Consider the following 27,769-nt stretch of genomic DNA (forward strand, 5'->3'; position numbering starts at 1 on the left):
GTAAAACTGGGGCTGGAGAAGTTATGGCAAGCCATGTGCAAGCAGGGACAATGAAAAAGCAGAGGATGAAGAGCAGAAGTGAGCCCAGAAAAAGAAAACACTGGATATACAAACAAACAAACAAATGGCAGAGTCTCAAGAAAGATACTATAGGCCCTACAAGCAAAAGATGAAGATTTGCTAATGATTCCTTAAAACTAATACTCTGATCCATGTAAGAATGACATTTATTTGGATCTAGTTATTTATGATAACCAAATCAATCTGACGGGAATGTTACTGTATGCTGATGAGGGACTTTTGAGAATTACTGTGGTGAGAAAAGATGCCTGCCCTTTTCCAGTAGCTTGGGAATCTATAGTCCCTTCTTGGAACTCTTAGAGTATTTCCAGGAAAAGTCACCAAATGGCTTAGATTCAAGGAAATAAAAACTCTTCTGTCCTATCCTGGCTGATTGAAAATATGGTCACTTGAGTGAAATATAATTTTGTTTAAAGTACTACATCATGGTGTACCCCTCAATGTTGACTGAAATTAAATTATATATAGGGATTCTACTTGTCTCGGATCTTACCGTTCTGGAGTTGGTTTCTATCTATTGCCTGGAGCTCACTTCCTGGTAGTAATCAGAGCAACTGGAATTATATTTTTCTAGTCACTAGAGACCATCTGGAGTTCAACAAAAACCTAATTTGTGAGATCTCTGGCAGGAATGAAATTCTTTTTTTTATAATCACTTTATAATCACAGATAGTACTCTTTGTGGATGGGAGCAGAGTGACACAAGCTGGTGAACAAAGCCTTGCCTATCTTGTGCTTAAAACTGGGTACCATTTCTAACTTAGAGAAATAGATGCTAGGGAAGCAGGGGCAAAGAATGATAGATGGGGCAGGGTCTGGATCTGGGAGAGACTGCAGTGAGGAATGGGATGGGGTGTCAGGAGGGGAAAAGGGTGCAGGATTAGGGAGCTGGGAATAAACCGTATGAAGAGAGTAAGAAAAGAGATGTTAGATAAGGAATGGGAGGTCAAGAGAAACAGGGGAAGAGTGAGAGATGAGACTGGAAAAAGAAGAAGCAGAAGATACAATGAAAGGGAGATGGGAGGAGAGTGCAGCGGAAAAGATACAAAAAGGAGAGAAAGTAGAGAACACTAACGTGAGTGAACTTGGATAAAATAAGAGCAACAGGAGAATTCTGTTCAGAGTGTGGAATCTGAGCTATAACTGCCAGGCTTTGAATCCCAGCTCTACAACTTTTCAGAATAACAACCAAGGGAAATACCCTTTAAGTTCCTGGAGCCTCAGTTTCCTTTTCTGTAAAATGATGTAATCATTCTCCCTACCTCATTGAGTTGTTGTGAGAATTAAATGTGCTCATGTATCAGGTCTTAGCACCACGCTTGGCACAGAGTTTGTGTTTCTGTTACTGAGGTTTGAAGAGGGAGAGGAACAGAAGAACAAAGGAGAGAACAAAAGGAAGGACATAGGAAGGAGAGATAGATGGGGAAGAATGAAAAAGAAAGAAGCAGGTTTCTGCTAATAATGTTAACCTTCCATTCTCCACATTGCAATCCAAGTTTCTGTCTATGATACTATTTCTACCTGTTTTAATCACCCTTGGGAAAAACAAATGTGTGTTAAATGTGAATACCTTTTTAAATGTATTTTTGTATTGAACTAATGTATAGTAGTCACATTTACTTAAGAGTTGAAATTATTCCCTGGAAATGAGTAAGATCAAGGCTACACAAAAAGCTATACCAGTCATCCAAAAAGCCATTTGTTTATTTTCCCTTCCTCCTGACTGAACTGACTAGCCATTTGATGGAATTAACTAAATTGACTGGTTATTTTGAAATGTGTTAACCCAGCTGTGGATAGTAGGGAAAACAGAGCCCCTAGTGTTCTTGGTGGTGTATCTTTCCAAGTTTCTCTCCACAACACAAACCACTTCCTTTTACTTGAAGTCATTTTGCTTTTCTCATTAGTCTCATGGTCCAGGGAGCATATGTTGAGTTCTGAGGCAGCTCTAATCCAAGAGCATAAAACAACTCAACAGAATTGGTCCAAAGCACAAAAGGAAGGCACTACAGAATTGTTCTTCCCCTGTCAAGAAAAGGAGAAGGAGAAGTGGAGGCGTAGGGTAGTTAAGTATGAAAAAAGATATCAAAGAGATCTAATCTTTCATTGGGGAGAAGGAATGAAACCACAGCCCAAATCAGAAGGAAAAAACTCATTACACTCATCACAGAAACTCTCCAAGGTGCCCTTGGCAAGGAGCTGCATGCTGGCAGATGAGGGACATTCCGTGTTAATATTTCCACAAAGCTGAATAAATAGTGTGCTCACACACTCACCAGTGGCCATAGGGTAAGAGCCCCACCTTCACTGACCATGAGGAAGGCTACTCTTTAAAGGCCACTCAGAAGAAACCCAAAGGGGTTTTATCCTTTTCATAGAAGCCTGTCCTTTTATGAAGGCATATGAGTTATTTAACAAATTGGCCAATGAAACAACAGGCCAGGAATGGCATTGCTTCTCACATTTCCCTGATTCTGGCTCAGAAGTGTGACAATACAGAGAGGACCATCCATCTTTCACTTCTTTCAAGTTATTCACTTCTGTCAAAGGGTTTAAGAAGCACAGTTTCATCCCAGTGTGCTTCCTATGCAGGACAAAAAAAGTTTTCATTATTGGCGTCCACTGCCCTATGTGTTGCCTCTATAGTCTCCTTAATACTCATTTTCAGATATTCTGAAAAGAAATATATAAGGACTTCCTCAACTCCAGGGCTACTGGACACATGCAAAGAGTACAGTGGTGTCCTAGCACCCACACACAGTACAGAGAAGACACAGAAAAGAACTGACATTTCCTTGGGCAGCCGGCTTGAGGCTACAATGTTTAGAACAATTTCATTGGTTATGCTAGAGGTAGGGATGATGCTGTGGAAACACAGAGGAGAAGGGCCTGACATCACCTGGGGAAGGGAGCAGGTCTTAGATTTCAGGTGTCACCTCACCCGAGGATAGATGAGATGAGCCAGGCAGTTAAAAGATGAAAGTGAGTTCTAGGTGAGGAGAAGAGAAGAAGAAAGTTCAGAGTTGGGAAACTTGGTGTGTGGGATGGAGAGAAGTTTGCTACTTAAAGAGTCAGTGGCAGTGGGTGCCTGGAGAGGACTATGAAGTATAGCTGGGAAGGGGCCTTGTGTACCAAGGCCAGGGAGACCAGCTTTTATCTGGAGGCTGATAAAGTGTTTTAAGCAGGGAAGTGACATTTTCAGAACACCTAATTTTTCAACTCCATCCATTTGGTTGCACATGGAAGGCAGAGCTAAGGAGAGTACACCAGAGACAGGCTGTTTAAGAAAGTGGCTCTCAAGTTTTTTGATTTATAGTAAGAAATGCATTTTCAATGCAACATGGTTTTGTGTGTATGTGTGTGTATCTTAACATTCTCATAAAACATAAAACATAATACTTAATCTTTGATGTTACAAATGTGGTTTAATATTCCATTATTTTCCATTCAATTTTATATCATAGCTTTTATAAAATGCTACATGCAAGCAACAGTTTTAAATGCATTATTTTGGGCACTTCTATGGTAATCCAGGAAAGAGCTGGTGAGTGCCTGGACTGGGGAACTATTAGTGAATTGGATAGGAGAGGACAAATTTGAGAGCTATTTAGAAAGTAAACTTTATTTCACGGATGGATGTACGGTTTCCAAGTGTCACTTGAGAATAAAAATGCTTCTGAGATAGGAAAAAATCAGATTTGCAAAGAAATAGATGAATCCAGTTTTGAAAACATTAGAATATTATGGGGCATTGGGCTTTTGTACAAATGAATCTGAAAATTAGGGAAGAGGTCTGAGTAGAGGTAGGGTTTTGGAAATCACCTTCACACAATGGGCATTAAACTGCTGACATGCATGAAAACATCTAGAGGATGCAGAGAATGAGAAAAGTAATGAGTCAAATCCAGAAGATTCATGTTTAAGAAGGGAAGACGGGAGGAAGACCGATTATGAAGGATAATGAGAAAGAGTAGTCAGAGCAGCGAGAAGAATGACATCATCACCTGGGAAAGGATGGCTCCCCATAAAAATGTGTTCAATCAATATTCCATGCTTGGGGTTCCTGTTTTGGTTCAGTGAGTTAAGAATCTGACTGTAGCATCTCCTGTCGCAGCTGCAGCTTGGAGTCAATCCCTAGCCCAGGAATTTCCATATGCTGTGGTTGTGGCCATAACAAAAATCACTGAGTAAATGAATGAGGAGAGAGTTTCAGAGGAAGACCTCTAAGACAAGCCAGGAGAAGGCAGGTAGGAGCTCACTGGAACCATGAAGAGAGCAGCTGGAGGAAAGCCCAACTGCAACGGGTTGAGGAATGAATAGGAGATGAGGCCCTAGTGCAACCTGACCGCCAAGAACTGAGTAAAGAAAGGATCCCTAAGAGTCTGTTTCTAGACTTTGCTACTGTTTTGCGTTGTTTTGAAGATTGAGAGAGAGATGAATAAGGAAAGAGCCAGAAGAGAATGAGAGGTTAAAAATGCAAAAAAAGGAAATAGATGGAGCAAGGACCTGGAGGTGCTGAGAGGAGAGAGGGTCAGGAGCAGAGAAGCAGGGATGACTTAGAGCCGGAGGGAAAAGGACCACATCATCTGCTGAGATGGGAAGCAGGGAGCAAAGGATGGGTCTGGATGGCAGTAAGAGGATCTGAGGGATGAGACAGTTCCTGTTCTGACAATGATTTTATCAACTGAGCAACAAGTGAGGTCATTTGCTGAAAGGTGATGAGCAGCTGCTGGCCCGGGGGCCTTGAAAATGGGGAGGAGGTCTGGAATAAACACAAGGGGGCTGAGAGAGGGAGCAGAGCAAGGACAAAATGTCTAGTGAAACTGATGGTCCAGCTATACTGGAATGCTAGTTTGAAGCATTGTGATGTGGGGTTCCCCCCTGAACCAGGAGTTCAGGTAAGGAAGTGGAAAAGGCAGATTGTGAAACTGACAGAGGGTTGGATTCTTCCCAAGATGTACAAGAACAGGATGTCAAAGAATTTGAGAGAAACTGGGTAGACAAGAAGGAGAGGTTAGGTAAGGCCTCGTTTACTCAAAGTAGATTGAAATCCTCAAATTAGGGGATTGCCAGGGAAAAAATACTACTTCCCAGTATCCTTTGGAGCTAAATGTGACATGTGGTAAAGTCTGAGTCCAAGAGATATACATAGAAGCACTACATGGGCTTTCTGGGAAGTCTCCTTGAAAAGGTAGGGGTTTGCTGTTCTTCCTCTCTTTCTCTGTCTTGATGCTGGCATTTAGATGAGATGGCTAGAGCTCTAGAAATTATTTTGGAACATGGAGGCAAATCCTATAACCTAGGGATGATGGAGGAATTAATTTGAAAGAACCATAGGTCCCTGATGGTCTTGGAGCTGATATGGGTGATTCAGCCATATCACCCCTGAATCCTGTTCTGGATCTCTTTTATAGGAAAGGGAGGTAAATTTCTATCTTGATTAAATCATAATTTTTCAGACCTCTTTCACTCTAGCTGAACAAAAGTCTAACGAAAATAGTGTGTATATACAGCAGCTGGAGCACACACAGCACTGCCTTGGAAGAGCATGTTAACCCTCCACCATGTAATCCTTAAGAAGGGAACATCTTTTATAGTAAATAAGGAAGCACTGATCTTTTTAGAAGATTATAGATTGCTCTTGATATGGATGAGAGGAAACAAAGTTAAGACTTGGACTCCTTCATTAAATTTATTTAAAATAAAGCAAAATAAAGCCACATGGATATTATTACTTTTCTCTCATCACACTAAGCAGTCTTCATTGCAGTTTTTATAAAGAAACATATTAAAATTAATGACAATATTAACACCCAAGATGACACATTTCCGTTGTCTTATGCTTTTTTTCCTCCCTTTCCCTGAAGGGTCAGAATTCCCATCAGTCAGCATAAAATGGTTTATGCCCAAGCCTAGTAAATCACTTGTATCAGGTTGTTTTTAAAGTGACTAAACAGCTGTAGTTTTCAAGGTCGGCCAAATCATCTGCCAGGGTCACATGTGTTTCACATGTCAAGTAACGTATATGGGTTCCACTCCACGCAGGGTTGTATGGAAAAAGACATTTGCAAACAAGTGATCTGAAGCCATGTTTCCAAACAGCTGCTATGGTTATGAGCCTAAGAGTTACTACTGTAAACCATTTGAGTGTAAGACTATATTTCCAATCACTCAAAAAGAATATTCATGACAAATCACAGTGTCCACACGAAGAAGGTCAGCTTCCAATCTTAAGGACACTCGATAAATATTCAAGTAGGAGAAAAAGTAATTTAGTTGATAACTGTTACCATTATCATCATGAACTTGTTCATGTGCAAGTGGGAAGAACATGTACTGGATAAAGAACACCAACTGAACACATAATTAAAATGAAACCTAGTTAAACAGCTAAAGAGAAAGGATTTCAAGGAAGGAGACTTGACTAATCTTCTTCTAATTCTTGCTCCAGGCAACACTGACTGGAAGCAAAAGACAGGACTCCCGGATGCTAATAACTCTCTTAACAAGCTTGAGTAATTGGTATCGCAGACACAGACAGAGGGATGAAACCAAGAGGGGCTGGCCTCAGGATTTAAGGATTTTACAAACAGAAAAACTTTTAAAAAATTCACATTTTAGCTCAGAGCATAGAGATGTCTGGTTCCAACCGAGGGAAGGAAAAGCATAAGGATTTTCAGGAGGAACTCCTCCACTGGGATCTCCCAACTCAAAAGAGATAACTGGCTTTGAATTGTGGCTCTTAGAGTAAATTTTTATTGAGTTCTCATAATGTTCTTGGTATCTGCTCTTCAAAGCCCATGATCAGTCTCTTCATCTTGTTTATATTTACTCATCCTACGTGATTGTTCATGTGTGGTATGGTATGCTGAATGAAGAAGATTGCCTTCTGATCATTTAACTCCCCACTGCAGGTTTCCAGGCTAGTTTCTGTATTTCTGTATTTTAGCAAAATCCTAGGCACCTCTAAGTCAGAGGAATAGTGTGGACAGGCATAGACAAATACCCTCTCTAGCTAAGTATGGGCTCTTGTCAAGCTGGAAAAGGTCTCTCAGCTCTGAGTCACTTATACAATCGAGTCCCTGAATATGTTTCTGTCCCTAATATTTTGTTGCTCCAGGCAACCATCAAGTCCACATGAAGACTTTTGCCAACTGGAGAGATGACTAGCCAGGGGAGTCAGAATTTTCTTTTAACTCTTTGTTGAAAATGCAAAACAGCAAATGGTGTCAAGAGTATTCTCTCAAGAGCCACACTGGAAAAAGTAGAATTCATATACCAACTTAGTATATCTTTTATTCACTTTTTAGGGGAATATAACTAAAGAAAATAAAGGGAATTAGAAGCATGAATTTTTTAAAACAGTAAAACATTATACAAAGATTTAACTGAGTCCTTAGATATTATCTCACCTAATATCCTCATTTTATTGAAGAAAAAACAGGTTAAATTACTGACAAAAGTTTTAAACAGGAAGCTAAGTGACAGAGCTGGGATTATAGCTCTGGCCCTTAAACCCTGAGGTCATTGATCTTTCCACAAGTTTCACAAGCTAAGTGCCAGATGCTGAGCAAGGAATGTTAATAAATCACAAGCACTCACCTCTCTTTTGTAATAGCAAATGGTTCTGGGTGAAAAGGTCTATTTTACTGGGATGCTGGAAGCAATCCTAAATCTCCAAGGTTAGGTAGTGATCATCCATTAACTCCCACATTATAAAAGTCTAGCCAGGTGGGCCATGTAACTAACTCTATAGTATGTGGGAAATGTTCAAGGTCCATCACTGCTTATTATTGTCTGAATTTGATCTTTGGCTCTTCTGAATTCTTATACTTCCTCTCTGTGACACAATCCTGGGACTAAGATTCTTGGTGCCTTTTTCTTAGGTACAATTGTATCTTGCTAAATTCTTGAGATGAGACTATATCTTATTCATTTCTGTTTCCTTGAAACCCAGAGCAAAGAATTAAACATACTTTCCTATTGTATAGCACAGGGAACTATGTCCAACCGTTTGTGATAGAACATAACAGAAGATAATATGAGAAATAGAATGTACATACATATATATATATATATGTATTAACTGGGTCACTTTGTTATACAACAGACAATGACACAACAGTGTAAATCAACTATACTTTAATAAAAAATTTTTTAAAGAATTAAACACTTTCCCTGAAACACAGAGCACAGAATTAAATATACCTTTGTTGATCACTTAATGATAAATCAGTATTCATTTTATTAGTTCTAGTAGTACAGTAACAATTTACTTATCCAGCGATGAGTAATCCAGAGATTTGCATTATTTTATTCTTTACACCTAGTAAGTAGGTGAAAAGAACTCCACAACAGGCAAGTAAATTGATTTCAAAAAACATATTTGTGACATGCATTAAATATAATGTGAGGAAAAAAGAATGTATACATGTATGTGTGACTGGGTCACCTTGCTGTACAGTAGGAAAAAAAAAATAATGTATTGAGGAAGTAAAAATAAATAAATAAATATCCTAAAGCCCTTCCTTAAAGATGGATTGCCCTCAAATTCATTACTATTTGGAGTTAATTTGCTCTCACTCTAGGCTCGATGCAATGGCTTTGTAACCTGGTTTGTCAAGGAGGAAGGAGCAGCAGATCAAAGAAGATGGCACCAAGGGTAGGGTCAGTAGCAACAACCCAAAGTAACCACTGGGAGCAGCAGATGAAACACTAAAGTGTAGCAAAGTTAGGGGCCCTTTATAGTACGGGGAGAGCTCATAGATCCTTCGGTATTTGTGAATGACAGAGAAGTATAAAAGTAGACATGCGTAATGATGACCAGAGCCAGTAAAAATGATTTAATTACTTTCAGTGCACGTCTTCAAGGGCTTAAGAATGAGCCTAACACCTTTTAAAGATTTTCATTACATAGTTCAAATAAGATCATGAACCTTGGTTTTCTAGAATATTTGACATCTGGAACATTTTCTCCTAAATGAAAGGTAGGAAATCTAGGCATTGAGATAAATCAACCTTCAATTCTATATTGGAATACAAGTTATCAACCTATTTTTAGTCCATATATAATCCTATATATATATATAACAACAAGGATTATAAACCTTCATATATTTTCAGAACCATTTTACATCGACTTGATAAAATCATACAGCTAGCGGTTACTGAATCCAATATACGGACCCGTTCATCTTTTTAAACTAGCTCTTCCTTTAAATTCCTGCCATCCAGCTCCTTTGCTGGTATGGGGCCTTTATGGGACTTTATTTATTCATTTATTTTTGGCTGTACCCTTGGCGTGCAAAAGTTCCCAGCCTAGGGATGGAACCCAAGCCACTCCAGTAACTCAAGCCATAGCAGTGACAACGCCAAGTCCTTAACTGCTAGGCCACCAAGGAACTCCAGACTTTATTCTTGAACATTGCTATCGTCCTCCAACTGGTCTCCAAACCTTTGATATTTTCTTCCTTCACTTTTTGGAACTTTTAAAAGATTCCCAGATGATTCTATTAAACTGATGCATTTGTGAACTACTCTCCTAAATACTTAGGAAACTGTTCATCTGACTGTTAATTACACACTGCAGTGGAACTAACTCTGTTAATGGCAGACATCCGATGTCTGTGACTTCTGAGCTTAGCTGCTCTTAAAAAGGCGTTGCCTTTTCATAAATATTCACCGTTCGTGAAAAGCATGCCCCCCCTCCATTTCTACTTTCTCCTTCCACTTATTTGCCAACTAGGTGTGATTTCTTAGGCATCATTTCTACCAGAAGACCTGTATTTTGCTTTGGATCTCCAGCAGAGAGGTACTTAGGTTTTCTCTGCTCTTGTTTTTGAGGTACCATTTGATACTTGGGCACAAAGACACAGAGATGGTGGGTGGGAGTGGCTCCCTCGCCTTTGCTTTTTCTTTGTTGGGAAGCACCTAAGGGGATCTGTCACACATATAAATCTACCCTTCTTTGAAGGTCTGATTTGAAAGCAGATTGGGCTACATTTTGCACAAAGGCATTTTAAACATGCAGGTGTGACTGCCTGAAATGATAATACTTTGAAGTTTTACAGAAGATTTCATTAAATGACATCAAAACATTTTAGCTCTTAAATCCTTAGGACACTGGTAGACCAAAGATCCAACTGACATATAAATGGGGATTGGCTGTATTAATGGTCTTGGTTATTTGTTTCAAGCCCCCGTGGAACAATGGGAAATATAAGCAAGGGAAACTATTTCCCGCAAGCTACCTCCAAATGGTGAGATCTAATTTTGAGACTCTTCTAGAAAAGCTAATCCTTTTCTTTTTAAATGTTAGCTGCATTTTAGTTACCAGTTCACAGAAACTTCTTTGTGTTCAGCAATTAGTATTTTTTTTTTGCCCTTAAGGTGACCAAGCATTAGCTTCTATTTGATGTTCTAAAGAAGCTTATTGAACAAATTAATAAAAATGGACTTCATTCATGGTGAGGGAGAACTTATTTATCTAACTGATTTTTTAAAACTGAAATTTAGTTGATTTATAATGTTGTGTTAGTTTCAGGTGTACAGCAAAAACGTGTCATATAAATTCATTTGATTCTTCTGGTTAATATTGTTGAAATCTCTATCTTCGTACCACGTTTCTCTAAAAAAAACTCTGACAAATCTAATTTTTCCTGTTTTCCTCCTTCCTGGCTTCTTCTACCCGTTTTCCTCACATTCACTGCTGTGAGCTCAAGACTTCCAAGATTCAGAATGGGAACTGGGGTGCATTCCCATTTTCTCATACTTTAAATCTGTTGTAAAGTAAATATTTGTTATGAGTGAAATATGTTGGAGGAATGTTTATCAGACTATGGTTTTTATTTGGCTTCGTCCTAGCGTATTAGTGTTTAAAAAACTTTTTTTACCTCATTTCAATGGTTTCTTTGAAGTCTTGTTTTGACCAGCTGCTGCGTTTTTTTGTGGCTGTCCATTTACATCACTTTAAAAATTGGTACATAAATGAAATTCGAACAAAATGAACAGTACTTTCACATTGTTTCAAAATCAAACATGTTCCTAAGGAATCTGATTTGTGGCAGATGGAGAACAAAACCTTCCAGAGGGAAGGCTGTTAAATGAGTCTTAATTGCTTGCACATGAAAATATAGTGACTAAGATTGTGTGCACAATTAGGAATTTAAACATGTAGAGAAGAGCTGGCTACGGAAACAGCAGACACTTTTGCAGGCATGGCTGGATTCTTACGAACACAGACAATAGAAGACAAGTCAGTAAAGGAAAATGCTTTTAAGAGGAACTCAGTTGTTTTCTTTCCTTCACTCTTCCTTAGGTCATACGTCCAGTTCTAAAGATACTTCATTTGCCTCTGAAACTCACTGATGGAAGTGTCACAGTACATTCAAGAAAAAAAAAGAAAAAGTTGACTCAGGTATTAGCATTTCATTTTTAGTTGTGACTAGGTGCCACATACTAGGCTTGGTGCTTATTCATCCCATTTAAGCCTTACCATAACCCTCTGAGGTAGGTTTGTTATTATCTGTATTTTAGAGATTAGAAAATTGAGGCTCAGGAGTTCCCGTCGTGGCGCAGTGGTTAACGAATCTGACTAGGAACCATGAGGTTGCGGGTTCGGTCCCTGCCCTTGCTCAGTGGGTTAAGGATCCAGCGTTGCCGTGAGCTGTGGTGTAGGTTGCAGACGCGGCTCGGATCCCGAGTTGCTGTGGCTCTGGCGTAGGCCGGTGGCTACAGCTCCGATTGGACCCCTAGCCTGGGAACCTCCATATGCCGCGGGAGCGGCCCAAGAAATAGCAACAACAACAACAACAACAACAATAATGCTGCGGGAGCGGCCCAAGAAATAGCAACAACAACAACAAAAGACAAAAAAAAAAAAAGAAAATTGAGGCTCAGAGAATAAGTTGCCTAAAGTCAAATAGCTAAGAAGTGGTATAGTGAGAATTCTCTGTATTGATTTACAGCATCCAAACCCCACCCTCTTACAATGCCTAGCTACTCCTCTGGAAAAGATACAAACCTTTGCAAAAATTATCACTCAGTGGCCATACTTTCAGCTTCAATTCAATCATGCCTCCCTTGTGGTGGGGGTATGGAGTAGTGAGGTTGGTGTGGAGGCCAGACTTAATCAGGCCTTGGGAAGACTTGATGTTTTAAAAGATATTTGAAGGGGAGTGGCTACAGTTTGGGTGAGGGTCATCTAGATGGGGGCCAGGGCTGAGAGGACAGACTGAGGCCTGGGCCTACTGAGGCTGCATGGCTTCAGAAGCTTGGTCAGAGTGTGTGTGGGGGGGGTGGTTAGGTGGAAACATCTAGTCAGGGATCAGCACTTCCCTGGCTCTGGCAGCCGCGGTGAGATGTGACCTGACTGACTCTGTGAGGCACATGACACTCTGTCTAGCTCTGCAAAGCCTGGGCTTGGGCCCTGCCCCTCACAGTGACTCTGACTTCCCAAGGGAGGGGGCTGTGCAGCACTCTACAGTGACCCTCCATTGGTATTCAGCGATTTAAACCCATCTCATCCCATGGATGGACATAAATACCTTTTCTAGGGGACGTCAAATGCTCCTTGGGATGCTCTCTCCTTGGGAAAGCTGCACTTTCCTGGAATGGAGCTCTATACACAGGTTCTAAGGGGCCTTTGATGAATGCCAGTGTGCAGATATGCTCTTCTAAAACTCAAACAATGGGAGAGTCTGTTGTGTCTCAACAGCTTAAGGACCTGCCCTTGTCGCTATGAGGATGCAGGTTCGATCCCTGGCCTTGTTTGGTGGGTTGCTGTAAGCTGAGGTGTAGGTAGCAGATACAGCTCGGATCTGGCATTGCTGTGGCTATTGTGTAGGCCAGCAGCCACAGCACCAATATGACCCTTAGCCTGGGAACTTCCAGATGCCTTGGCCATAAACATAAACATAAAATAAAATAACAATGAACCTTCAGATGAATTTAGAAACCCAACTCATTCATATATTGGGGCCTACTTCTTGTTCTCAGAAAGTGGAGAGGCTTAAAAAAAATCCTTCTCTTTCTCGAATCCTGTATCCCTTAAAGTAAACCTAATTAGGTAGTAACTTCTCAGACAATGGTCCATCTGGATTACCATTAAACAAAGATCAGAGGAAGGCAGATTATTTCTCACTTTGATTCCTACACTTGTGGGTAAACCAGAAGCCACAGACCATGGCACCCTGTATAGATCTAAGCGTAAAGGAGGCATCAATAAAGGGGTGTGAATCAAATGATCCAGGAAGTCACCTCATTATTGTGCCTTCAGGGGAACTGGGTTCCCAGGGATACATTAATGAACAGCTACCATGCTACACCCCTAAGAAATTACTGAGAAATATGTTAGCAAAATAAATAGTGTACTGAGGCCAACCCCCTTATCTCACTATAATCAATAATTATTTTTGGCCGACCAGCACTTATTTCCCCTAACAGTACCCTAATTTCTTTCAGTTTCCACTGGGTTGTCCAAATTATAAAATAGCACACCATGATCAAGTGCTTACTAAGTGCCATGCATTGTGCTTAGTTTTTCATAAATATCATCTCCAATAATTTTTCACAAACTCCTTAGGAGATAATTGCTATTATCAGGCTGGCTTCAAAAAAGGAAGAACTTGAAGCTTTGGGAGGCTAAATGAATTGTTTGAGAAGAAACATCTGTAAGCGGCAGAACCAGAACATGAATCCACGTAAGCTGGCCCCACCCCTTAGGCTCTCACTCTGACATTATATTACACGGACTGGTGCAAGAGCCAGATGCCCTGTTCTCCCTTAGCCAAAGCCCAGGACCCAAGGTCGGCCAACTGGACCCCTACACTGGAATCTGACTCTTACACAGAGTAACAAAGGAACTAAAAGCAGTTGCAGGGACCTCACTCGATCTTGTCATGAGATTTACCCCTTCCTTTTAGGCTTTCGCCTTCTTTGAAAACGCACTGATTCCTTCAACCCTGATCCTCACACCTCCCCATGAATTCTCGGCGAATTGGGAATTCTTCTAATATTCTCCCACTAAATTCCATTTTGATTAAGCTAGCAGGGTTGGTTTTTATCTTGCCACCAGAGGCTCACTGCTGACATCACTATGGAAGGGGAGGCTGGAAATCAGCCGAGCAGAGAACTGCATGGCATCTTCAGAGCACAGGATTTGAAGCACTGTAGGTGTCTAGCACCAATGAGCAGTGGCCGTGAGGACCAGAGGTGCAGCAAATGCCAAGCTAATTTCCTCTGCTGCCCTTTCTGTGGAAATGACGCAGGGTGAAGCCCTCCCTGGCCCGTGGGCTGGGACACACCAGCCCTGCCTTTTATCTCCAGCACCTAAAGCGGTCTGCAGTGAACAGATTCTGGCTGTGAGGATCTGTAGAAATACAGACTGTATGAGGTGTGGCTGAAGAGTAAAAAGACTCCTAGAAGCAAAACCTTTTCCCCCCTTTCTAAGAGTCACCTGAGAAAGCTGTATATATGCCTATTCCATACCCTGCTATCACTCTGACAATTCTAGGAAAAACTCTGTCTTGGAATTGCCTTTAGAGTCCATGTGACACCTCTCTCCGATGCCTTAACATTATCTTATCCCTTGGAGTGGCTCCTTTTTTAGAATTAGCCTCATTCGGGCTAATCAGATATCTTGTTTGGTGACTAAGGTTGGTAATCATATTGAAGACAATATTTTTGGTCAAAAGTAAAGCATGACAAGAGTTCCCTTCATGGCTCAGCGGTTAACGAAACTGACTAGCATCCATGAGGACGTGGCTCGGATCCTGCTCAGCTCAGTGGGTTAAGGATCCGGTGTTGCTATGAGCTGTGGTGTAGGTCACAGACGCGGCTCAGATCCTGATTTGCTGTGGCTCTGGTGTAGGCCAGGGGCTACAGCTCCAATTTGACCCCTAGCCTGGGAACCTCCATATGCCACGGGTGTGACCCTAAAAAGACAAAAAGACAAAATAAAATAAAATAAAATAAAAATAAAATAAAAAGTGAAGCATGACAGTAAACTGATTTTTCTCATATGGCCTGTAAACTGTCTCTAAAGCTGTTCCCCAAATGCTTTCGTCAACGGCAGCAGGGAGAAAAAAGCATACAGTGTACAAAGATGCATATGGCGTATGCCGTACTGGGAGAGTCACCAGGAACAACACAATCAGACAATGTGACAAAATGTTTACATGGGTTATCTGTGTACTCTGCAAATCCAGGAAAGTATTATTATTATTTATTATTTTTATAGCCACATGCATGGCATATAGAAGTTCTCAGGCCAGGGACTGAATCTGAGCCACAGCTGTGGCAACACCAGATCCTTTTAACCCACTGCCCTGGGGCCAGAGATTGAACCTGCACCTTTGCAGCAACCTGAGCTACTGCAGTCAGTTTCTTAACCCACTGCACCCCAGAGGGAACTCCAGGCAAGTACTATCATTATTATTATTATTATTATTATTATTATTATTACTCAAAACATTTAACTGAGGAGTTCCCGTAGTGGCGCAGTGGTTAACGAATCCGACTAGGAACCATGAGGTTGCGGGTTTGATCCCTGGCCTTGCTCAGTGAGTTAAGGATCCGGCGTTGCTATGATCTGTGGTGTAGGTTGCAGACATGGCTCGGATCCCGCGTTGCTGTGGCTCTGGTGTAGGCTGGTGGCTACAGCTCCGATTGGACCCCTAGCCTGGGAACCTCCATATGCCGTGGGAGCAGCCCAAGAAATGGCAAAAGACCAAAAAAAAAAAAAATTTAACTGAAAAGACTCTGGGCATTTGAGTAACTCTTCTAAGGTCACAAAGCAGAGCAGGTGAGCAGGAGAGCCAGCAGTGATCTCTCTCTACTGCTGTCATTCCTGTATGTAGGTTCTGACTTGTACATGAAGATAGCAAGCACTTTGATTTTTTTCAAAATTAAAAATCTGCTACAAAAGAAAAGCTAGATCTACTTCTGTGTAAACCATTTTCATTAAATAGCACAGTCAGTGACTTAAGAAGCATCTCAGAGACCCTCACCTCTTCCTCACCTGAGGCCTCAGTTCCCAACCCATCCTTTGCGATTTTCCTCCTTGGCAATTTGGGAAACCTTGCTTCTACTACTCTCATACCACTATCTTCTGATGTTGCTAAATTTTCCCTAAGTTCCTCAAGTGGTTCCCCAGACTCTTGCCAGTCTCGAAGCAAATTTGCAGGGTAGATAGCTTCCTGGCTCTCATGGAAGAGATCTTGGCCGGCCCCATTCTCTCCTCCTTTCCTTATTTTATCTACTCATGTATCCAGTCATTTACAAACCTTCTGTTTCCTATTTACTTAATGCTCTGTGTCACTCAACAGAACACAGTTTATCTTTTTAAATTCCACAAACCCCTAGGATAATTGTCCTATAGCTCAGTGGAGGTATTTCATGGCTCATTGGGTCCTGAGAGCCCAAGTACACTCTTTTACAGCTAAGTGACTGAAGGGAGTGAAGGAGCAAACCCATTGATGACGTTCCCCACGTGGACAATTCAGTGTACAATGTGTAAATATCAGAAATGCACCCAGGGAAAAAAAAAAAAAAGACATGAGTATGCATTTGTCTTGTCAGGCAGGCAGAATACAGTGGATTAGAAATACTTTGGGTACCAACACTGCCAATAAAGAACCACGCAAAAAGAAGATGGCACACTAAAAAGACTGGCTATGGAGACATCAGAGATGTCTAGAGGAAGTATGTTCGGAGCCTAGAGAGCTGGGGAATTTCATGGCCAAAAATGCTACCCACAACAATGATAATGGAGATGAAGGGCCAAGGGCAAGTCTAAATACAAAGAGAAGATGAATATCATCCCATGGTAGAAACTGTTCTCTCAGGAGGTTAACAGTGAGTGGTCCTAAAAGTAAGGTGAGTGCAGAGGCTCAAGCACTGCCCTATCCAGAACCCTGTAACATCCTCCCTCCGCTTCACTGCACACACACACACATCATGCGGTCCTTTCCTTGTTGATGTTCCTGCCCTGGGCATTGTCATGACAGCAGGTACTTCAGAGGAGACAGGAAAAGAACTGAGGGGTTGAAGAAGGCCTGAGGACTTCTACCCCCCTCTTTAGCCTGTATAACTGCCTCCTTAGGGTCTCCCAAAGGGGGGTTGTATATCCACAGATCTTATCCCTCCTCTGTCCTCCCCTCCATTCATACATGTTCAGTAAGACACAACATAGGTTCATTTTCTGCTGTCTCCTTAAAAAAAAAAAAAAGAAGAAGAAAATAACTAAATAACTTGGGGGAGAAGAGAACAGCAGATTGTGTGTGTGTTTCTCTCCATGTACCAATACATTTTAAGGGAAGGAAGCCTTAACATTCTGCCTTGAGTCAGACTTAATCTGCACTATATGCTGAATTATCATAAGATTTGTTTAAAAGATTGCTATGCACGTAGAGTCTTTAATACGTATTAAATGTCAGAAATGTTACCTTTTATTAATATGAGTATGAATAACAGATCCAATGTTGTAGAAAGCCTTTCCTGAGACAGTGAAAGAACAAAATGCTGTGAGTGAAATCCTCACTTATTCAGAGTTAAATAATTCAGTGTAACACTTAACAAGGAAAATTTGGGAAATGAGACCCATAGGAATTTTCATTGTTTTGCCCCATCACAGTCTTGTATTTCTGAGTGTGCCTGGAATATTTTTTAAGGCATACTTGGGTGGGATGCACTTTGTGGATAAAGGGAATGATGTAAGAATGCAGCTTTTGTTATTCTTTTTTTTTTTTAAAGGGACTTGGTACTGTGTCTGAGAAGACAAAAAGAATACAGTTACTAAACAAAACATTTTTCAAACTCACTCCCACCCCCATACACAAACATGGAAATGAGACTTCATTTTCTCCCAGGAGAGGAGCAAGCTGGTCTAACTCAAATTTGTATATATTTGGGGCGATAACAGCAGTGATGGCGCAGGTGATGACGACCAGGAGGATGAGGATCGCGCAGATAATAGTGTCACCTTGTATTTCCTTCCGCTAATCGCAGAGCACTGCACACATATTATCTTGTTTATCCTAGACTGCATTCATTGTTTGTTAGATGGGGGTGTGGGCACCACTATAAACAGAAAATGATGGTTTTCCAACAGCTTTCCAGCAACTCAATGGCAACACTGTCTAGAGCAGCAGTACCCTCTCCTCTTTCATTCAGTATTTGATTATTCTCCCAGATCTGGCCCATCTGTTAGTTTGGAGCGCTTGCGAAAAGAGTTGTGAATCTATTTCCTCGTCTCCACTTGCTCCTCTGCTTAGAAATGACTGATGGTTTTCCACTGCTTGTAAAATAAAGTCCACCATTATTTACACTGGCTTCTGATGATCTTCACGCCATTGCCTTAATCTAGTCTTAGAGCTTCCTGTTCTGCTGCTTCCATACACTTTCAACTCTTTTTGCTCTTTGTGGTCCCAGGCCCCTGAGCTGGACCAGCACCCCATGCTTCCATATCTCACTCTGACTGCTCCTTTGTGTGAGGTGGTTTCCCTCTAACTATAGGGAGAACTCCACCTTCTTCAAAGTTCAGGGGAGAGCTTCCCTTGGGTAGAACCTTTTGCTCTCTCCTTCAAATACAAACAGGCATTTGAATTTACTTCAACTGTGCTACTTAGCTTATACTTAGTTGTTCATGATTGCATCTCCCCATGTGCCTTTCTTGAAGCCAGGAGTCACATTTTACTCATCTTTTTATTTCCAACACCTACCTTACTGCATGCCACATTTACGGTGCAGAGAAAATATTTGTTGACCAAATAGATGATGATGATGACGATGGTATAGAAATAATGACAGTTACATTTGTTGAATACATTCTGGGTACTAAGCACTATGCTAACCACTGTCTGAGAAATAACTGATGAACTTACATGTAGAATGTAAAATATGGCACTAATGAACCTATCTACAGACTCACAGACATAGAGTAGAGACTTGTGTTTGCCAAGGGGGAGTGGGGAGGGAGTGAGATGGACTGGCAGTTTGGGGTTAGAAGATGCAAACTATTACATCTGGAGTGGATAAGCAATGGGGTATTACTGTATAGCACAGGGAACTATATCCAATCTCTTGGGATTAGAACATGCTGGAAGATAATGTAAGAAAAGGAATGTATATATATGTATGACTGGGTCACTTTGCTGTGCTGCAGAAATTGGCACAACATTGTAAATCAACTATAATAATAATAGTAAAGAATTAACTGATGAGAAAATGAAAGCTTAGAGAATTTAAGTAAATTGACCAAGACTACACAGCTAGTAAGAGGAAAGCTGGGTTTTCAACCTGCATGGTTTCACTCATAACCTTTTTGCTATTCTGATTAAATAAATATGCATTTTCATTTAATTGTTTCAGTTAAAGTTATAACAAAATACCCAGAGTAGATATTCAGGCATTAGAGATATAATTAAATTATGTTTTCCCATGATTATGCCATTAACTTGTTTTCACTGTTTAGAAAACCAACTTTAATAACTTTAAGCAGTTCCTGGTCAAAAACTGTGTCAGACCTGGTCTTCTTACAAATTAGTAGATGTAACCTACTTATCTAAATCAAAGTATGAGAAGGCAAAACAAGTTAACCTATAAGGAAGAAAACAGACTTTGACCCCTCTAAAAGATCATAAACTGAATTAATGAATGGTCATACTCCATGCACTTAAGCAAATCTTTTAGTGCAATCCTTTGTCCGGAAAAGTCTTTTTAATGTGGGAAGTTTTGTGCTAGTAAACTCCTCTGTCTCAAAAAATTTAGAACACTCCAAAGTCATTAGATACGTTAAGTACAAACATAAAACAAGCAAGTCCTGCCCCCCAAATAGCCAATGTCTAATACTCACATACACAATCTTTATTAATTTTTTATTAAAGCTATTAGGCATAACATATGCCCAGCATTCTTCAATCACATTCCTAAAAGAGCTTATGGCACACTCATCCTCTGCAATTATTAAAATGTTGCTGCAAGCTTTGCTCTCATTAAAAGAAAAGGGAGAAAGAGCTGCAAGATGAAGCGCGTGCCAGCTAGCGGCTGGGGAGGAGTGGAAGACTTCCATGGCAGTGGCCGAGCCTTCACCCTCCCTCCCTCCCACACACGTTGTCCTATCGCACATTTTTAGTTCCCCTCGGGAACTGTCCCCTCAGGCCTCACATATTTCTCTCACCAAGGTCCCTTTTGTCTTCTTTATGTAGCTCCTGCTAACCACTACTATCTGTTATATATATATTTACACATCTATACATCTATATTATATTTTGTATAATACTATATACACTAGTGGTATTTCATACTACATACAGTAGTTGTTTTTATTACACACATGTGTGCACACACACACACACAGACTTAAAAGACAGACCTGCATAAGTCACTAGAATCATTACTGTCACCATAAAATAGTTGTTTAGATTCCTTTCTTTAGTAAGTGCAAAGGGTTAAATGATTAGTCCAGATAATAGCAAAATAATTGTTCCAATGCAAACATATTTGGTTTTTTCCATCACTGGATTTTATATAAACTGCTTTGTGCTTCAGAAGAACAATAAACATACCAGATTAAGTTTCTTCTCGGGTTGGGTTTTGACTAATTAGTATCTTGGGATAGTTTACTTTTTACATTCTCTGCTTACCAACTGATTAAATTCTATTCAGAATTTTTAAGACAAGGAGTTATGAATATTCAGGGTAAAAAAAATTATGAGTGGAGACATACCAATTTTTTTTTTGGACTAAAACTACTTTTGTGTTATTTTATGCCTATCTCTGCATTATGTGTCTCCCTCTACAGGTAAAGAGCAGGCAATTGTACTAGTTTTATTGCTTGGATAAAACTTGTATTTTTTCCTTTGGCTGCCAATATTTACTTATCTGAAGGGCTTTAAGATATAATGAAAACAGCTCTAAATACAAAGGCCTGTCCAGGGAGAAACTGAGACAGGATACTTTCGAATTTCCAAGTTCATGTACAAAAAAATCCACTGTTATACCTGTTAGTCAGAAATCACTATCTTTTAATATTTCCTTTACTTTCTCCAAAACATATACTTCTATAGTGGGTCTGAAAGGCTACCCTAATCAGATGGGTGATCCCACAGAGGTATAATAAAACCCTAGACTTGGTGAAAAGGAGTCTGTATTCCTGGCTCGGCCTCCAAGGAGCATTTTTTCTCACTAGGTCTCGGTTTTGAAAACAGAAGTTTAAATACATTTTCTCTCAGTTCCATTCTCCTATGAAAATTCTCAATGTAAAGATGATTAAACAAAGGGACAGAAAATATGGAAATTACACATAACCATATAGGAAAACGATTACCAGGATGACATGACAAAGTTTCAGCAGGTGGCTGCATAAGACTTTTCTTGAGTTAACATTGTTTGGAAATGAAATGCTCAAAAGGACTAACTGTGCCGCTAAAGCCATGGCTCTTCCCCCAAACCAGGGTTTAATGTCACAATGCAGGTAAGGCTTGGGCAGCTCTGGCTCTTTGCTGCCCTCTCATGTTTCCACACACTCTTTCGTTCTGCCATTCACTAACTGATATGAACCTATGCAGGTGAACCACACTCGAAGTATCTTTATTCCAAAAAAAATCTTTATTCAAAAAAAAAAAAAAAGTCCCGCCGTTACTGCTTGCAAACAAAATCATAAATGAAGTGCACCAGTTAAACTGATACATCATCAGCATCCTCCTCTACTCTATCAGCTTTTAAATTAGCTTTAGGAAAAAAAAATACCAGACATGGAGTAGGATTTAGGAAGAAACACTTGGTTACCCATGACAGGCTTCTCTAACTTATCTCCCTGAATTCCTGCAACAGCACGGAGAGTTCTGAACTCATATCTCCCAAAGGAGAGAGACAAGGTTTGCACTCGAGCCTCAAATGCCACGCACAATCTTTTTGTTCTATCATACTTAAAGAACAAACAGCTACTTAGTAGGAAGGCTTTTTTATAAATACACATTTGGAAGCTTTATTTTTAAAAAATTATTAAATTGCTGTAGAGCTATGTATTTACCTATTAGGTATGAAAATAAAAATCTGGCAACTAACAAACATGCTTTAGCCCTAATGATATACAATCAAACTTTCCTGGTTTTAACACATGTCAAATGGAATAACCTCCAGCAGGGGGAAGAGAGTATTTTAAGTTCTGCAGGAGAAAGTTTTAGAAAAGAATAGTGTGACAAAGTTTTTAGTTCTTCTTTTTAAAAACTCGGAGTTATAACCTGACCCCCTTGCTGTACAGTGGGAAAATAAAAAAAAAATTAAAAAAAAATTAAAAAAAAAATAAAAATAAAAACTCGGAGTTGATTTATGGGAACATTAGAGAGAGTTAATTTTCCTTCTTCAAACCTCTGTAACTCAAAAGTAAGTTCTGCAATACTTAAAATAATCCTGAACTTATTTATAAAACAGAAATAGACACACAAACATAGAAAAAGTTTCTGGTTTCCAAAGGGGAAAGGGAAGGAAGGAGAAATGAGGGGTTTGGGATTGACAGACACACACTACCATATATAAAATAGATAAGTAATAAGGACCTCCTTATAGCACAGGGAAGTATTCAGTATTAATTATTTGATAATTATTATTCATTATTATTCAATATAATTATTCAATTATACTCAATATCTTATGATAAACTATAATAGAAAAGAATCCGAAAAAAAATATGTAACTGAGCCACTTTCCTGCACACCTGAAACTAACACAACACTGTAAATCAACTATACTTCCATTAGAAAAATAATTTAACATCCATATCACAAAAGTACCAATGTCTGTGGCTATGATGAGAGGATGAGATATAGCATGGGGAGTGCCTGGAGGCCATTTATAACAGGCACAGAGGAAGTCTGTCCGTTTTGACCGTTTGGGGAGAGAGCCCATAACTTTTAATCCTATGACCTTGCCGGTTTATCTTTCTCTCATTCTTCCCTGTTTTTCTGTCATCTCCGGCCTGTTCTTTCCATCATCCCTAGTTCTATGTACAGAATGAATCCTAGAAACAAAATCCAAAAAAACCACAAGAAAACAAAATAATGTACTGCGTGCTTAATCTATGCTAAGAGCATCCCACACATGATCCCATTTAATTCCGTAATAACTGTATCAAGTATGAGCACCATTTTTTTTTTTTTTTTTTTTTTTTGTCTTTTTGCCATTTCTTGGGCCGCTCTCGCAGCATATGGAGGTTCCCAGGCCAGGGGTCGAATTGGAGCTGTAGCCACTGGTGTACGCCAGAGCCACAGCAACTCGGGATCCAAGCCACGTCTGCGACCTACACCCCAGCTCACAGCAATGCTGGATTCTTAACCCACTGAGCAAGGCCAGGGATCGAACCCACAACCTCATGGTTCCTAGCTGGATTCGTTAACCACTGTGCCACGAGGGGAACTCCCGAGCACCATTTTTGCAAATGGGAAAACTGAGGCAAGGAAAGGTTGTGTCACCTGCCCAAGGCCACACGCCTATCATGACAGAACATGGCTTGGATTCTGGACAGGCAGAGCACAATTTCCAGAGCTCTCTGTCAGGTCAGTCAGGTTCTATGGAGTTGCCCCAGCACTGTGCGCCACAGCAGCCTTGTGGACCAACCATGAACTTAACTGTAGGCTAGTTCCTCTAGACCCTCAGCAAAATTTCTAAGGACAAGTTCATCTTCAAGAGTGCCCTACTGACTCTTTTAACACTCTCCTCTGCCCTTGCCAGGACTACTGCAGAATACAGCTGGGTTCCAGCAGCAGAAGGAGTGAACTTGGAGGTGGGTTCTGGGCAATCAGCTGCTGAGGGAGAAGAGTCTCACACATCACATTTTCTGTGCATCTCAAGTCTTGTACTGAAGTCTCAAGCACTACTATTATCACAACTTAGGTTTTTCAAAGTTCATTTTTTTCAGAATGAGTTCAGAGAGGGGACTGTGCCTTGCTATTGCTCTCATTCCCCCCTCCCTTCATGTGACTTTTCACCTCGGTTTGCCATGCTTGGGCCAAAAAAAAAGACTGCCACTCCATTCGCTAGTCAGCTAACTTCCTCTTGTGCCTTCTGATGATCACAGCTGCAAGAAGCAGTTACTCAGTTAATTAGCGCCCTTTCCTAGATATTTCTAGATCCCCACTGCCCCAGGCCTCAGATCAAGATCATGGGGCTAAAATGAGGCCATAATAACCTTGATGCCCAGATTTCATTGGCTCATAGTTCCCTCGGGCATGGCTCCTGGGCCTCACTCAGCACTAGCGAAAATTTTTGGGAGCATCTATGGTATCTCCCACATGTGTTCACAACCAAGTCTGTGCCCTCTGAATGCAGCTAAACTCTCTCTTTAATCAGTGCCAGACGTCTGCCAGGGTGGCTGGACAGCTGTCCTGACCACGGAGCACCCGCCACCTCTTGTTCAACACAACAGCCTCCACTGGCACCTACAGCTGTTCTGGGAGGGTGCTCTGTGGGGTGGACTCATATGTGACCTCAAGCTACAAAAGCTTTCGGGGACCAAAAATAGCACTGAGTTCTGCACAAAATGCGGTGTCAAGGAGTTTTGCTTATTGCAAAAATAACAGGGGGTGGGGAGCACCCTTCTTTACATGGGTCAGATGTAGGGTCTGGAGCAGGGCTGGGGACCAGGTTGCATGTGGTCTTTCTCACCACAGACCCCCCCGCACATGCTCACAGAAGTCAGCCTGCATGTCTCTCAAAACAGGTAAAGGCATAGAAACAAAGGAGTTTGCTTCCACATCCCACCTTCATTTGGGCTCTTTTATATTCAATTGGGGTTTCTAAAGCAAAAAAAAGCTTACTCAAAGAACTTATTTTAAAGGAATTTCACTTATTGTTCACCTCTTGACCAACACAAAGAATAAAATGGGTAAAACAGACATAGACAATGAAATGTCAGTTTAAAATTATCAGCAGTAAGATTGTGAAAGATACACACGAACAAGAGAACCAATAATGTAATATTCAATGAAACACAAATCCTATCTGAAAGACATTAGGGGAAGACCAACAGGAACAGCTGTTCCAGAATGACTTTGATGTGGTGTCCTGGTTGAAAAGTCCTGATGGGACATGATGAAGTTAATTTTCAACCAAACTGCAGTCACTAATAACAGAATAATGAGCTCCTCAGCATATTAGGAATTGGAGTCTAAGGAAGACACTTGAATCAAGTGAAGTATTGGTCTAGTTTGGAGAACAGGCTAATTTTCTTCTGGTAATAATTTTAGAAACCATAGGTTTTCTTTGCCAGGCAATTACCTTAATGAATCAATTGGGGTTTTAAGAAATGATTAAATGATTTCCATTTGGTTACAGGTTCAGCAAAAGGAGATCATTTGTTGTATTTTGGTTCAGCTGAGGTCAAGCCCCAAAGACTAAAACAGGCTAATAGGAATTGGGATAATTTTTTTCTTTTGCCCTTTATACCCCACATGCTTCTGTCCACTTCTCTTCCCCAAATATCTGTTCTTTAGATCTCATTGAACTTTTCGGAGTTCCTGTCATGGCTCAGGGGAAACAAGTCTGACTAGTATCCATGAAGACGCAGGTTCAATCCCTGGCTTTGCACAGCGGGTTAAGGATCTGGCGTTGCTGTGAGCTGTGGTGTCAGTCGCAAACATGGCTAGCATCTGGCATGGCTGTGGCGCAGGCCAGTGGCTACAGCTCCGATTTGACCCCTAGCCTGGGAACCTCCATATGCCACGGGGTGCAGCCCTAAAAAGACCAAAAAAAAAAGACAAAAAAAAAGACAACCCCCCCCACCAAAAAAAACCACTTTGTTTCTGTACTGGATAATTACTTCTCTCCTCTCCCAAACTGAATTTAATCTCAGTTCTCTAGGTCCAAATCAGGAGTACTTGAACAGTACTCCTTCCTACACACTACAGGTTTACTGATTAACCAAGTAGGTACATTTATGCTTTGATTTTCATTAAACCAAGTTACCATATAATAACATCATGCTGATAGCACAAGCTTAGAAACAACATGGTCCCCATTTTGAAGGTAATGCTCTCCCTCAAAATGCAAATGCCAGAGCAACGACAAACTTAGTAAGAGCACAAATTTAACTGGTTAAAAAAAAAAGGGTGCACTAGTACAATTTTTCCAATAGCTTAAATGGTCAGCTTGTAAGATCAATAAGAGAAATGGTACCATAGAACAGAAAGGTCATTTCTTGAAGATTTTAGAATTGTGGAAAAACATTGGTGCTATATTTTTTTCCTGGACATGAGAGGAATAAGCTCCCAGATCTTTCTTACCTGTTATGGTGGCTTTGTTGATGGATGGTTGGTTGCACATGGGTGATCTTCTGGCAAAGAGAGAAAAATACAGAACACTAAATATGTGATACTTGTGGGTTTGAGGACTGTCTCAGTCATTTCAGATTTGCCATTTTAATTTAAGGATTATTTTTAAGTTAGGGCATGCAAATGAAGATTTCCTTCGGACTAGCCAATCAAGTTCTTAGGCTGCCTTTGTACTATAGCTCTGATCACTGTGCCAAAAAACAACAACAAATAAAGCTAAATCTCATAGTGATAGACTTTGGGGTAAATAAAGCTGATGTAAGTGTCAGAGGGACATGATAAAAGAGGAAGTTCTTATTGATTGGCCATATTTAATTAAGCCAAGGCTTACAGAGCAAACACAGACTTTCTGAACTTGAAAAAGCAATCAATTTACAACTGGTTTCTCTAATACACTGTTAAGAAACTTTTCTTTTCAGCATAAATTCTCGCAATTGCCTGAGAATTATTGGAAGTGAACAACTCCGTGTAAACTATATTACACTTAGAGAAGCTACTTCAACTTTTCCCTTTCTATTTTCTTATACTGAGAAACATCTCTGATATGCTTGTTTGAGAGGTATATTAAATGACTTGTCCAAATAGATGCTATAGAGACTTTAGAAATAGTATAAACTAAAGGTATTCAATCAATTCTACTTCATATTCTCTAATTTTCCAGATGTTGGCCAAGTTTCACAAGATGATTATAAACCACTTGAGGTTAAAAAAAAAAAACAAACAAATGAACTAAAAACATGCTATGCGGTTAATTAGTATTTCCTACACAGCCCAGCACAGTGTACCCAGTACTTAATAAATTATGTTGAAGAGAATGTCATTTATGGAATACCCATTAAAATTTTTTGAAATGCAATATTTTAAAATTGCTACAAGTGAAAGCACATCAAATACAGTGATCTTTAAAAAAAAAAAAAAACTTTAAAAAATAGACATATTCAAGGATGTCCGAAAAAATTTTCTTTTTGATTTTTGGGGTTGTCTGTTTTGGTCCTCCCAGTGGTGGCTAACACTTAATAAGCACTTACTGTGTGTCAGATGCTATGCTAAGTGAGAACTTTGGATAAATTATCTCATTCAATCCTCACAACAAACCTTAAGGCAGGCAGTCCCATTGTTCTCATTTTACCAATGAAACAAACACAGCTTTAGAAAGTGAAATTGCTTCTTAAAAGGGAGAAAGCTGGGATTTGAACTAAGGCAATGTAATACTAGGGGCTGCAATCTGGTATGCTGCATTATTTTTAGGATGCTTTTGTAGAACCTGTGAAGATGGCAGGTTCCTGCAGAGCCCTGGTCAAATATGCCTTCTTGAGATGATGACTCTCTTTGCAGGGCTTGGAGATATGGGGGTTGGGGGGGGG

General features: G+C 40.3%; 1 protein-coding gene across 23 annotated transcripts in view; it reads right to left on the bottom strand.

The window, feature by feature from the left end:
* The window catches only part of PDE4D (phosphodiesterase 4D), a 1,509,235-nt gene that overhangs the window by 165,502 nt on the left and 1,315,964 nt on the right, over nt 1-27,769 (bottom strand). For all 23 annotated transcript variants that reach the window (XM_021076868.1, XM_021076867.1, XM_021076869.1 and 20 more), the window contains one exon: nt 26,358-26,407. In XM_021076868.1, the coding sequence (XP_020932527.1) occupies nt 26,358-26,407 (50 nt within the window). The remainder of the gene's footprint in view (nt 1-26,357; nt 26,408-27,769) is intronic.

This window comes from Sus scrofa, chromosome 16 (assembly GCF_000003025.6).
Source record: "Sus scrofa isolate TJ Tabasco breed Duroc chromosome 16, Sscrofa11.1, whole genome shotgun sequence".
Lineage (NCBI taxonomy): Eukaryota > Metazoa > Chordata > Mammalia > Artiodactyla > Suidae > Sus > Sus scrofa.